The sequence below is a fragment of the Westerdykella ornata genome, assembly GCF_010094085.1.
Source record: "Westerdykella ornata strain CBS 379.55 unplaced genomic scaffold EI97scaffold_29, whole genome shotgun sequence".
Lineage (NCBI taxonomy): Eukaryota > Fungi > Ascomycota > Dothideomycetes > Pleosporales > Sporormiaceae > Westerdykella > Westerdykella ornata.
This window is the reverse complement of record NW_022986879.1, coordinates 23,897-36,184: the sequence shown is the minus strand read 5'-3', so window position 1 is coordinate 36,184 and position 12,288 is coordinate 23,897. Positions and strand designations below refer to the sequence as shown.

Genomic DNA, 12,288 nt, shown 5'->3' with positions numbered 1-12,288 from the left:
GCGTACGCACGAATGACTTGGTTGTTGCACAGCATATGACACTTGCCCAGTACTGTGACTGTGACTGTGACTGTGATTGCCCGCAGGAAAGGCTAGTCACGTGCGTCTGTATCGCCGCATCTCCCATCGTTTTCAATGCGGGTCTGGTATATGCAGGATTTTGAGTGAGAAGAGTGAGTGATTCCGATGAGTTACTTGCGTTGGAGTTTGACGTCGTAAGAGGGACGGCGGGTATGGGAAGGGAATGGCCGACTTTTCCTGACATTGCGGCACATGTTGAGGAGGTGTGCGGCCTTAATGTTAGGCTGAGCTAGGTGGTGGGAAACGAGATCGAGGAGGTTCAGAAATGTCTTGTAGAAAGGATACGCGAGGGTTTGCACGACCGGTTTCAAGGTAGTCGAACTTTGCGTCCCTGTGGTGTTTGTGCGAGAGTGTGACACCGAAGTCGAACTGTAGGCGAGCAGCTGGAAGGGCAGAGATGGACGGATTTTTTACATCAACGTAGTTCCGCAACTTAGTCCTCAACTTAGTCCGCTTTCCTTCCTCCACGTTTACATATGAAGAAGAAGACCGCGTTACCCCTTACCCTATTTCGTGGCTTGCTTCCTTTTGCTATACATTTCGTCTTCCTCGCCTCCCCTCCCCCATCTCCTATCCTATGTAACACCAGCCCGACGATACGGAGTACATTACCCACCTGCAGCGCAATCTCCCTCCCAGTGCCTTTCAAAGTGAAGAGCTTCCTTCGAAGAATTCGAAATGCCGCCTATCCTTTCATGAAGGTAGATAGCCTAGGGGGGAGGAGAGATTACTACTGCGTTAGCTATAGCCTACCGGTTTAATGGAGGAAGGGGAAGAAGCGGGTCTAGACGACCAAGCATCTCGAGCTTAGTAAATAGGTAGGAGTGGAGCGGGAGGGGGGTAGGGGAGGAGTAGTACAGCGCCCGTTTTCCATTCTTAACTCTCGTTTTCCTGTTGACATGTACGCTTATATACACCTGCGATTACGAGGAATGTAGTCCTATCGACCTACTTAATCAACTAACCAACCGCCGTTGTTTCTTCCTCCCTGGAAGTGCGCAAGGTTGTTACCACTGTATTTACCGATTCTATGAAGTTGAGATGGACTTGGAATTGGGGACAATACAACCCACCATCTTGTCATTTCAGTGTGTCCTCTCTCCTCTCTCCCTCTCCCTCTCCCTCTCCCGCTTCTCGCCCCCGCCCGGCCGAGGATGCGAAGCAGGAAACGGAAACATGGGTCTTCAGAATACGTAGCTAGACACACCCAGCTACCTAGGCTTCTGTCATAACCTTAAACCCATCTATTCTACCTCGTTAGCTTCGTTGTTAAATAGACAATTCTGCTGCAAGCGCCCCGTGTGACAACTCTCTATTAAGTAAGGATAGGGAGGAGGGATTCTACGTTTAAAGAAATAAACGTTTAATTCCGTCAACAATGGTACAGCAGCATAACTCCCGCGTTTAGTTGGACTAGCCTACTCATCACGTCCTGCCTCCGGTCGTTGAGAGGGAATTATCGCAGGTGCATCACTGGCAGTCGCAACATCAGACGGGGAACCATGGATAGACGGATGGCCAGATGGATGGATGGATGATACCCTAACATGTAAGTAACCACCTTGAACGCACCGGTGGTATACCGACATGTGGACGACGGATTGTGCGGAATGGGGCAGAATCGATGAGCAGGATCCCGAGTATCACATTCACGGACGCGTGGTACAAGTTGCGTGTCAGGCAGATCTATGGTATATTCGTCATTCTGCACACATCGTCCAATACTACATGGACATTTACGATCTTCAAGGACCAGTGACCTTCCCGTCCAGTAATCGTCCCTCCTCCGTCCTCCCCGTATTCTCCACTCCCCCTTCGCCCTTCGCCGCGCCCTTCGCATCCTCCACCTCCACCTCTGCCCCTTTTCCCGTCTCAGCCTCCCCAGCACCTCGTTCGCCATCTTCCCCTCTCTCCTCCCTGTCTCCACTTGCTTTCCACCCTTCCCTCCACTCCAAAAACTCCCTACTCACAATCCCTCCCATTCTGCCCTTCCCCTCTCCAAAACTCCCTTCCACCCTCTGCACCTCAACCACACCCCCCCTCCTCCTCAACCTAACCCTCCACACCCCTCCCCCTCCCCTCCCGGCCTCCTCCAATACCACCCCCCTCAACCACCCCAAAAAACCCGCCGCAAAATTCACACAAACATTCCCATCCCAACACCTCGTCCCCCTCCTCACCATCCCCGGAATCCTCGCCGTCTCATACACATCCAACCCCTTCAGTATCCCCGCCTTACTCCTGAACCCGACAACCACCTTCTCGACCCCTAACAAAAAACTCTGCGCCCAGAATTTGAGCAACTTGCGCTCGTACCGGACGAGGTCGCGGCGCGTCGGGTGGGGCGGGAGCTGCTCCGAGGTTTTCAGCTCGACCCAGGGGATTGGAGGGGCGTCTGCAGCCGAAGTCGACGTGGAGGGGGTTTTTGGTGCTAGTAAACCGTCGACCTCGCCGCCGAGGATGAGCGTGTGCGACCCGATGCCCGTGCGGACAATGGAGCAGTGCTGTGCGTAGTTGGACACGGGCGCCGTTCTCCTTGCCGCGAGGACTTCTCTCGGCGTGCTAGGTGTAACGGGTTCGGGGAGCATGCACAGCGTTTCGAATTTATAGCCCCAGTAGGTCATCATTTCTCGCGATGGCTGATCGGGATGCGGCGGTCTGGAGGCGGTGCGAGAGTGCGACGACTGGGACGCTTCGGCGGCGCGCTCGGCGGATTTGGCGGAAAAGTCCTCCTCGATGAAGATGGTGTTGTCGTAGAGGGTGGCGAGCATGTTGAATTCGGCGAACATGTCGTATGGGGCTGTCATGATCTATGGGTTATTAGCTCTGGGTCCGTGGCTCAACTTTCATCCGTAAACCTCTGCTTTAAGGTGTGGAATTTGGAGAGCATCTCGTTCTCTTATAATATAACGCACCTTCGTCATCATCCCCCTCCACGTAACAAAATCCGCCTCCAGCTTCTCCCCCGTCTCCTTCTCCTTGGCCACCAGCGCCTTCAGCAGGCTATCCAGATGCGGATCTTCTTTATCCTCGTAGTGCCTAAACGTATCGAACCCTTCGCACAGATCCGCTCCCATCTCGGGGATATGGTAATAGCATATCCCGGACTCGTCCTGGCGGTACTCGTGGTTCTCATTGTAGGAGAAATGTGCGATTTCGCGCGGACGCTTGATGGTGGTTGAGGTGCCCTGGAAGCGGTTCAGGGGCTCGATGGGGAAGCGGAAGATTTGCGGTTGTGCCACATTGAGTTGTTGAGGCGCATAGCTCCCGGTTTGAGATGTAGGAAGTGGGGGAGTTGGAGGGAGTGCAGGGAGACGGTTTGATGGCGCAGGAGGCTTTGCAGGGAGGTTGCTGTTGCTGTTGATCTTGCGCCGTTTCCGTGGAGGGGTGGGACTGCGGCGGTCGTCGTCTGACATGGTGACGGACACTCCTTAGGATCGAGGTTGGGTCGCTGAGATGGGGCGGAACGGAGAAGGGCTAGCGTTCGTGCCGGTCACTCCTTGGTTTCTCGATGGAGGAGTGTTGTCTAACACCGGATGGTAGTGGCAAGAAAGAGGCGAAGAATAACAGCGCAGGAGGCCAATTACCGCAATGCTCTGAGATGCCGTCGATGATGTGAAGTGGTGGACAATGGGCGGGCGTCCAGGGGAGCTCGGAAGCTTGTGTTGGTGGTGTTCCCAGCCGTCCGGGACCCCTGAACAAATGGCGGTACAACCCCAACGAGGTGAAGGACAGACATTGTGCTTCGTTCACCAGAAGATAGAATTTGGAAGCATGAGAAGCATGAAGTGCAATGCGATCCGCCGGTCGCAATGGCCCATAGCACCAGTAGCTCCTGAAGCCCCCCAGCCAGCAAATCGGCAGCATTGCCCAACGCCAGTTCGGAGGTTTCTGCCACCCGCCACCCCCACACCCCACACTCTCGCTACCGGGTTCCAGGAACGCTGCGCCAAAAATGGACGACGGCGGCGGGGAAGACGGCACTCCTCCTGACCACAACCGCATTATTTTTCCATGGAGACTGGCACGCCACGGCCGCACCAGCTTCCTGAATAACTCTCCCCCTCTGGCCGTGCACGTCAGGCAGCTGAGATTCACGAGCCCGGAAACCGCAAGGGCCTTGCTGCGATATCACCGCTACGTGACAAATCCTCGAATTCGACTTCGCCGTACCATTGTTAACTACCGACGGGATATTGCCCGCCTCAACGAGGATATCCGCCGCCTCGACGAGGAAATCGCCCGGATCGTTGACGAGAGTTCTCAGCCTCCAGCCGCTCAGCCTAATTCCGCCGACACCGCCGATTCCAGTGATTCCAGTGATTCCGGTGTATCCAACATGGACCAACAGCAGCCGCAGCAACAGCGACGACCCGCCCGCGCTCACCCAGCTTCGCGCAGGACGGCAGCTTCAACTTCGCATCGCCGCGGCCAGAACAACCAGGCCAACTCGGGAAACAACTCGGAACGCTCGGGAGCCAGTTCAGTTCCCTTTGCTACTCGTGAGGACAACCCGGACAATGATCTCGTCGAGCGGGATGCCAATGGCGAGATCATCATCAACAGCCCCGAATTGATTCCTCCCCAACCCGGCGACCCAGACTACAACCTCCCGACCGAGGATCCAGAGAGTGCGTGTTCGTTCGTGCAGAACAGAGCGACGCATCGTGATTGACTGACCCTCGTTGCAGTAGCTCGCCAGAATGAACTCATCGCCCTCTACGGCCAGCACGGAAATAACCTGGAAGAAGGTAAGATCGACCCCCTGATCATGGATCGTCATTCTAACAGCCGCAGGTGTCATGGAGGAAGTCCGGACAGCGCTCAGGGCCAGTCTGAACCGCATTGTCGCCAGCCTGGACGACGACCGCTGGATGTTTGAGCCGGAGAGCGACGCTAGGCCGAAGATGTAGGCGTTGCTGGTAGGGTGATGGCTCGGTATTTCAAGGTCATTTGGGTTTCTTTCTTTGGCTCGGGGGCTCATGATTGCTGCTTTGAGGGATGTTCTATACCCCTTTTCTAGGTTCAAAAACTGGTGTTTGAGGTGGGTAAGCAAAATGGAATTCTTTACCATTGAGTACTTGTGCTGGAGACTGTGCCGGAGTTGTTGAGGTATGCTGTGATGGGAGGATTGGGGTTGACTGGTAGGATGCGATATCTTGCACCTACACCTGCTACGGACGTTGAAGCTGCACTCAGCTCTTCGGGCGAAATGGCAAGTTTTGCAATGCCGAATTCTGTGCCGTACACATTTTCCACGGTCACTGAAGGTATCTATATCAGCGTCCACGGTAGCTCGCAGTGTAGATACGATCTCCTGCATCTCACCCCTTGGCAAAGGCTGAAGCTTCTCCCAGCTCCTCCAACTAGGTATCAGGCCTGCACTTTGAGGCAGCGAGAATCAGACTCTTTGACCAAACCTCTCCCTCTCTCCCAGCCCACGCCCTTCCCACCCCCACTGTCATGAGGAGTCCGAAACCAGGAGGCCCGATCTCAGCACAAACCATCCGCCTCACCAACATGCATTCCAGCTTTTGCTCCACCATCTCCGCTGCACCACCACCCACGCAACTCATGCAACCTCATCACGGACCCGGAAATCGAGAATAAAGAAACATGTCAACCCGCTCGTTTTCGCTTCTAGGGGGATTAAAATCGGCGCATCGTCGCGTACGCACCATCCTCCTTTTTGCTTTTGCTTCCCACCGATTACCATCACCTGTAGCGCTTCGTGGAGGATGATTTGGGCAGCGAAGTCCAAACAAGATCTGCGACAGGCTTCGCGTGGTGCCGCGTTCACGCTCCCCATCGATGCCGATAGTCGACATGCACCACCCCCGACAACGCGGCCGCACAATGCGCAACTGCACGCACGAGCATACAGAACCTACGCCGTGCGTAACCCCAGCTTAATCCCCAACTCCCGTCAATCGCTCCATGCTCAAAACAAGGCGGGCGAATCGGAAGCAAGCACCCGACCCCAACACCTCCCACCGTCAACCCTCCACCACCACAAACACGCGCACAAGAAGCAGCACAAGCACATACACCAGCAGCGCCATCCATCACCCGTAGCTCGTACCTACTTCCCTCAATCCAATGTCATACACTCCAGCACCACCAACGGGGTTACACATGCACATGCACAATTGCATCTCGTTCCCATAGGGCTGAAAGGACCTAATGACTCGCATAAGTGGCGCAATCGATCGGGTCCCCGCCGGTTCGCGGGATGGCGTGGGATGGTTTGCATGTCGGCAAGGGTGTGTGGACATCTTGGCTCCGAGACTGCAGTACCAGGCGGCCCCTTTGTGGCTTACTAAGGGTATCTGGGAGGGCTGCGGGCGCCGATTGGTTTGGTAGTATTGGGAATGCGGAATGGTTGGGATTGTTGGAATTCTTGGAGTTGGCGGATTGGGGTGTATGATATGGGAAGAGATGGGAAGCGTTGAGATTGCGAATGTTAGGGAGGAGGAAGCGAGAGGGAGGAAGGCGATGGATGAGTGGGGATGTAGAAAAGGAGAGGAAGCAAACCCTTAATGCAGGAATTCGATGTGGACGAGCTCGGTTTGCCCTAAGGAACTTGTAATACAGATGCGAAGATTTCTGTTTGTATTCCGGTGCTTTGATGCAACAGTGCTGTAACCACATCACATCACTCCCTCAGATATCGCCGATGCGAAACATGCGCTCTGCAGCACCGATGTATAGTAATTAGTCGTACTGGTAGTCTCCGTGCTGAGACAAGATTCCACAGCTTCAAAACCCCGCAGGTGTAAATTCCTAGTACTCCGTCGCTTGCTCGGAGCTCCAAAGTGTAACGTGTATTGTACTCCATTCTCCGCACCTAATTGGAGCACGCACCAAGATATCAGCGCCGTCCAAGCGGCTCTTCACAATGCCCTCTTTATGCCGAGAGTATCCCAAATTCCAATTCCGGACCTGGCTCGGACAAGCGCAGATCAGACCGCGAACGCAGCAGAGTGTTTGTGTTTGCTACTCCTGCTTTTTCCCTCAAGCTCGCGTCGGATGCGGATATACCCTCGGACGCTCACGGCTCATCCTCCGGCTTGCGATCGCCCTCTCCTCAAGAAATCGAAGGTATGCAGTTTGCGGGCTGCGAAGGGGCATTGTGCAGTCGTATGGGAGGGGGTGATTTCAGACGCGGTTCGGAGGAAGAAGGAATGATGCCGTCCAGCGTGGCTGCGGTTCATACCGGCTGCGTTTGGCTCGGGGTAGGGTAGCGGTTGGAGGTTTGCATTCGGAGATGGTGTTCGTGTCGTAGTTACTTTGTGTTTGTACTCGCTCGTCGGGATGATCGCGCTGGTGATGCTGGCTCTCGCTCTCGCGTTTTGCGGCTGCGTCAGCGGCTGCGGATCAATCGGCGGGCGCGAGAGGTGCTGCGAGGAGGCAAGAGGTCTCATCGTCTGCGGACTTGGCTGGAGAGGCGAGGGAGAGGAAGATGTTGTTGTTCGGTCTATGTGACCCGCACCTGGAACGACGCTGAAGAGTTCGTGGAGGGTACAGTCGCGTCGAAACATGCCCATGCGGTGCCTGCTGTAGGTGAGGCCTGGTCTCTGCTTGCCCGGATGGAGACCTCGGTGGCTGTAAATTCATCTCATGCGGTTGCTGCGTGCTGTGCCCTCTTTGAGGGTGTTTGCTCGTTGCTGCTGGGCTTGACGTCGGGCTCTCTGGGCGTAACCGCAGCCGCCGTGGCTCGTGGCTCATGGCGCTCGAGAAGCGCTGGAGGGTTCTTCAGGCCGGGTGCTGGCACTTTGTCTCGCTGCTCTCTCGCTGCTGGGGGAACGAGAGATGGGGATTCTGATTTCATTCTTGTTTTGCGCATTCCGGCCCTGTGGAGCTACTCAGGGTGCTGCTCGTGAGCTCCATGCTGAGCCTCCAAGCGTGATGCTGCTGCCGCTGCGTCCTTTCGGAGTCTGAATCTACATGATCTGACCGGGGGTTTCCTGAGAGGGAGATTCATACGCTGAGCTTTATGCCATCTACAACACAGTCATTTTCACGCTGTGTTGTCGTGTCTCTGCCCTTTGTGGGGAGCCTGAGGCTGCTTCCGCGGCTACGATCCTCACCGCCGCCTCACCGCTGGTCATGCTGCTCGAAAACACGTTGCGGACCCGCCGCTGCTACTGATGTGCAGCCCCTGAATAATTCTGGGATAGAGGAGGTGTTGCTGAGCTTCAGCTCATGTCCAAATTGCATCTCTGGAATGTTGTGCTGCCGCCCTGAGACTCTATGATGGGCTTCCCGCAGGGTCGAGCAGCTCCCGCGGCCGCCGCTGCTGTAGGGCGAGCCTTCGGCCCCGAGCCACTCTACGATGGAGAAGACGTTGCTGAGCTTGATTTCTCCCCTCTTTCATGCTGTGCAGCCATTCTGACGCCTTGTGGTGGGCTTCTCCGCCCGCTCTCCCTGCTCACGCTGCCGCCGCTGCTTGGGGAGCGCTTCTCTCACTCTGCTGGCCGCCTGAGCGCCCTCCGAGCAGCCTACAATTCGTACAGAAACGGCTCCTCCGGTGAAGGAGAGTCTTCGGAGTTTCATGCCGTGCCTGACAAGCTTCACCAGCTGCTTTTTCCGCTGCGGAGCCCCCTTCTACCGCCTTCTTCTCCCCTCTCCCAGCTCTGCAGCGCTCTCTCACCGGGCTCACCCCCTGTTTCCATCACGTGCTGCGTCTTCTGAGCCCTTCACTCGCTTCCACCCGCACCCCCGGGCCCGGAACAAGCCGTGAAATGAGCCCATAAACGACCCGACGGCGTGGAACGGTGGACGCTAATGAGGTTGGTGCGGCTCTAGCGTGGTGGCAGGAACCAGGGGGTCGATAGCAGGGCTGAATGTTCCGCGGGGGGTCGACGAGAAAGGATGTCTTCGAACTTGCAACGGGCTGCACCGCCCGGGGCGAATGCTACACCATTACAAGTTCCGACGGAGGTGGTAGAACTCGCTGCGGCGCATCGTTTCGTCCTACTCCGGTGCGAATCGGCGTGGTGGTTGTGGATATAGCGGGGGGTCGGGGGTCGAGCGGGTTTTGAGCAGGCGTTCCTCAACACCATCGCTCCTGCATCGCCAACCGCCCCAACGTCTATCACCGCCTCCCAATCCGGCAAGGCTCGCGCCTCTTGGCCCTCTGTCGTGCCTCCCCGTCGAGACGGTGAGAGGCGGAAACGGCCGTCCCAGTCCTCCTCACTCGAGATATAAAAGGGCCCTCCTTTCCCCCGCTCCTTCCTTCCTTCTTCTTCCTCCTCCCAACCCTCGACATCTTCTCGTCTTCGACAACCACCATCTTCCAATCTTCATTGAGCCTTCTTGGGTCCATCCCTTTGGCTTGAGAAATATCTTCCAGGCTCCTCCTACATCCTTCTCTTACATTCACTTCACTTCCCTTGTACTACCACTTGTACATCCTTGTACTGCTAGCATGGCTTCGTATATTCTCTCCTCCAGCCCGGTCCAGCCTGGCAGCGCGGGCTATGCTTCGTCGCCTCCTGGAACCGTCAGCCCGACGACGACAGTCACCCAGTACTCGCCGGTCGCTGTCCGCAATGGTGGCAACAGCAACCAGACCAAGCTTGTCGAGTTCTTCAGCAATGAGATTCATCCGGCCGACCCTCTCTTCAAGTCTAGGTATCTCCGGGTGGATGGCTTCATCGATCCTGAGCAAGCTTTGTCTGCCGTCGAACGGGCCATCAAGGATGTAAGTCTCCCTCCTCCCTTTCTCATTCATCATCATCATTACCATCATCATCTTGTTCTTGTCTCCCAGTCATGTACTCTCCCATATGATCCATCCTTCTCCACCGCGGTCTTGAGTCTTCTTGTCTTGATATACTTCTTCGTCTCTGTTTCGAGCACATCTGACAAGATATCAGTGCACCAGCGGCATCTTCAATCGTGCTGTCCCTCTTCAGGTCGAGAAACGCTCGCCTACAGGGTCTACCATTCACGTCCTCATTCGATTTGACGACATCAATGATTCTTCTGTCTCGCTGAAGTACCTGCGTGATGTCGGCTTCCTTGCCTCGCAGATCTCCCAGAGGGAGTTCCATGTCGCCAAGTTTGGAAATGACAGGTCCGCCAATCCTCATGAGGGGCAGGTCAAGTTGGTGATTGCCACAAACAATGACATGATGCTCGAGGAGTTCCCCAAAGTCATTGATCTCGCGCGTCGTTTCTGCGAGCAGTATGGACCAACGCATGCGATCCAGCGTCTGACGAACCGAGATCCCTTCGTCTTCCGTGTCGAATTCGCAAGCCTGGACGCCGCGGTGCGCGCTGTCAATCTGCTTGATGGCCAGACATTCCCGAAGTCGCAGCTTGACATGGGCCAAGTAAGTTGTTCTTCATCGCAGCTTGACGCCGATGCTAACCATAACCAGGGCAACATCATGCTGATCTGCAAGCCGTGGAGTGACGTCTCCGGGAACCCCGAGGCCTCTGCTCTGACTCCTCGTATTCCGGCTCACCCAAGGAATCAGGACTCCCACAATCGAGTCAACCGCGACCACATCGTCCACGGGTACGATGTCCGCACCACCGTCATGTTGCGTAACATCCCCAACAAGATGGACTGGGTGAGTTCTGGCTTTTCAAGTGCGTTCCTTCTTTGCGCTAACACCTGTGCCAGCTCGCCCTCAAGGAGGTCCTGGACCAGCATTGCTTCGGCACCTATGACTTCGTTTATCTCCGAATCGACTTCAAGACAGGATCCAACGTTGGCTATGCTTTCGTGAACTTTTCGGACATGAACGGCATGATCGCGCTCATCGAAAATATCGAACACCGGCAATGGAAGGGCTTCCGTTCGAGCAAGGCCGCCGAGATTTCCTACGCGACGATCCAGGGGAAGGAGGCTTTGATCGCCAAATTCCGGAACTCCTCAGTCATGCAGGAGACTCCCTATTGCCGGCCCAGACTGTTCGTAACCGAGACTGACTACGGCAAGTCGAATCTCTGCGGCACCGAGCTGGCATTCCCAGCCCCAGACAATCTTGCGAAGCTCAGCCGCTCGATCGAGTCTGCGCGCGCAAATGGGCTCTTCCCGCCCCATGCCTCGAGCATGATGAACGACCGCGCTCGTCAAGGTGTCTACGACAACGGCAACCCCCGAGACCGCATCATGATTACGCCACGGATGCAGCGCGACATCGAGGCTCTCTTTGCCTGCGCCAACCGCTTCGTATGGACGCCCTTTGCGCACATCCCTTCGGCTTTCGTCCAGGGCTATCTCGCCAATATGCAAGGAAACGCCCCAGTCGGAGTCATTGGGCAGCCTGTGCCTCAGATCATGTACCCACAGTTCCCAGCGGGTTACCCAACTGGTCCGGCTACCTTCACGGCCCCTCGTCTTTAGAGACTAGCCACATGGCCTCGTATCGCAAGCATTCGGAATCAGTCACCGACGTCGATACGCTCTTCTTTCTCGATCTTCACTAGATCTTTCCTTTTCTTCTTTGCAGATACACATGACCAATGTCCATGGCATTGTTGTTTGATATGTGTCTGCCTTTCTTTCGAATTTTCATGGGACTCGATGGGAGTGGTCTAGGAATCGGGTTCTGAATACTCAAAACCTCTGGACATGTAGTCTACCTTCGAGATGATAGAACTCAACTTCAATGAACGGGTCAGTTCATCTGATAACGTGCCTGATGTGTGTAATGTGTTGTCGTGATGGTGGAAATGCGCCTTGACTTGTGGTATCTACTGGCCGTGATAATAGGTGAGTCGTTCTTGTCAGTCACTGTTGTTGCCGTTGAGGTTGGTGACGGTGGTCTTCCTTGCATGGCTGACAGGAGCATGTGTTTTCGTTCTAGGCGTATTGGTGTGAGAAGGCGTCGCAAGCCAAGTGTAACTCTGTCCGTTTGAAGTTCCTTAGGAGGGAAGAGCTATTGGCGCGATCAGATTCGACGAACGAGCTGCGTTTGTCCGTCCGTCGCCATTGTGTGCGAGACTGGATGTGTGGTGTGAGGCCTGCGGTCAGGGACGGACTTGTCGATGAAGTAGTGGACGACGCCCGATGGATAGGTATGGAACAGCGCATCCTTGAAGCAATAATTCCTTGAGTCCGAATCCTGAAGGCAAGAGGTCGTCTTGTCGAGGTCGTCTTGTGTGTGATTCGTCTGGGCTTCTTAGGATATCACTGTATTGCTTGCCGCGCTAAGTTTCCGACTCCTGTTTTCCAGGTGCGGGCCGCGC

General features: G+C 55.5%; 6 protein-coding genes across 6 annotated transcripts; 5 read left to right on the top strand and 1 right to left on the bottom strand.

The window, feature by feature from the left end:
- Positions 1 to 1,767: 1,767 nt before the first annotated feature.
- EI97DRAFT_496122 (RAI1-domain-containing protein) lies at positions 1,768 to 3,865 on the bottom strand (the record flags this gene model as incomplete). The annotated part of the gene is made up of 3 exons (XM_033802465.1): positions 2,997 to 3,865; positions 2,020 to 2,891; positions 1,768 to 1,942 (listed from the first exon to the last, which is right to left on the bottom strand). The coding sequence occupies exons 1-3, from the start codon at positions 3,495 to 3,497 to the stop codon at positions 1,768 to 1,770; spliced, it is 1,548 nt and encodes a 515-aa protein (XP_033650717.1). The 5' UTR covers positions 3,498 to 3,865.
- A 171-nt stretch (positions 3,866 to 4,036) lies between these two features.
- Positions 4,037 to 5,691, top strand: EI97DRAFT_503627 (uncharacterized protein; the record flags this gene model as incomplete). Its single annotated transcript, XM_033802794.1, has 6 exons — positions 4,037 to 4,712; positions 4,773 to 4,832; positions 4,879 to 4,990; positions 5,105 to 5,129; positions 5,174 to 5,351; positions 5,519 to 5,691. 6 exons carry the CDS (start codon positions 4,037 to 4,039, stop codon positions 5,689 to 5,691), a joined length of 1,224 nt encoding a protein of 407 aa, XP_033650716.1.
- Positions 5,612 to 6,771, top strand: EI97DRAFT_162735 (uncharacterized protein). The gene has a single exon (XM_033793367.1). It carries the CDS (start codon positions 5,820 to 5,822, stop codon positions 6,402 to 6,404), a length of 585 nt encoding a protein of 194 aa, XP_033650715.1. The 5' UTR covers positions 5,612 to 5,819; the 3' UTR covers positions 6,405 to 6,771.
- Positions 6,571 to 7,964, top strand: EI97DRAFT_481060 (uncharacterized protein; the record flags this gene model as incomplete). The annotated part of the gene is made up of 2 exons (XM_033802039.1): positions 6,571 to 7,182; positions 7,367 to 7,964. The coding sequence occupies exons 1-2, from the start codon at positions 6,980 to 6,982 to the stop codon at positions 7,962 to 7,964; spliced, it is 801 nt and encodes a 266-aa protein (XP_033650714.1). The 5' UTR covers positions 6,571 to 6,979.
- Positions 7,965 to 9,328: 1,364 nt separating this feature from the next.
- EI97DRAFT_162678 (uncharacterized protein) lies at positions 9,329 to 10,316 on the top strand. Its single transcript, XM_033793366.1, has one exon. It carries the CDS (start codon positions 9,512 to 9,514, stop codon positions 10,052 to 10,054), a length of 543 nt encoding a protein of 180 aa, XP_033650713.1. The 5' UTR covers positions 9,329 to 9,511; the 3' UTR covers positions 10,055 to 10,316.
- Positions 10,317 to 10,574: 258 nt separating this feature from the next.
- On the top strand, positions 10,575 to 11,191 carry EI97DRAFT_366363 (uncharacterized protein; the record flags this gene model as incomplete). The annotated part of the gene is made up of 2 exons (XM_033795030.1): positions 10,575 to 10,664; positions 10,718 to 11,191. Coding segments are annotated over 2 exons (564 nt in total), but the record flags the coding sequence as incomplete, so codon positions are not given.
- Positions 11,192 to 12,288: the final 1,097 nt, after the last annotated feature.

Excerpts from the sequence above, each read along its gene's own strand:
- EI97DRAFT_162678 (XM_033793366.1), top strand. The coding sequence starts at position 9,512 with ATGGCTTCGTATATTCTCTCCTCCAGCCCGGTCCAGCCTGGCAGCGCG.
- EI97DRAFT_162735 (XM_033793367.1), top strand. The coding sequence starts at position 5,820 with ATGATTTGGGCAGCGAAGTCCAAACAAGATCTGCGACAGGCTTCGCGT.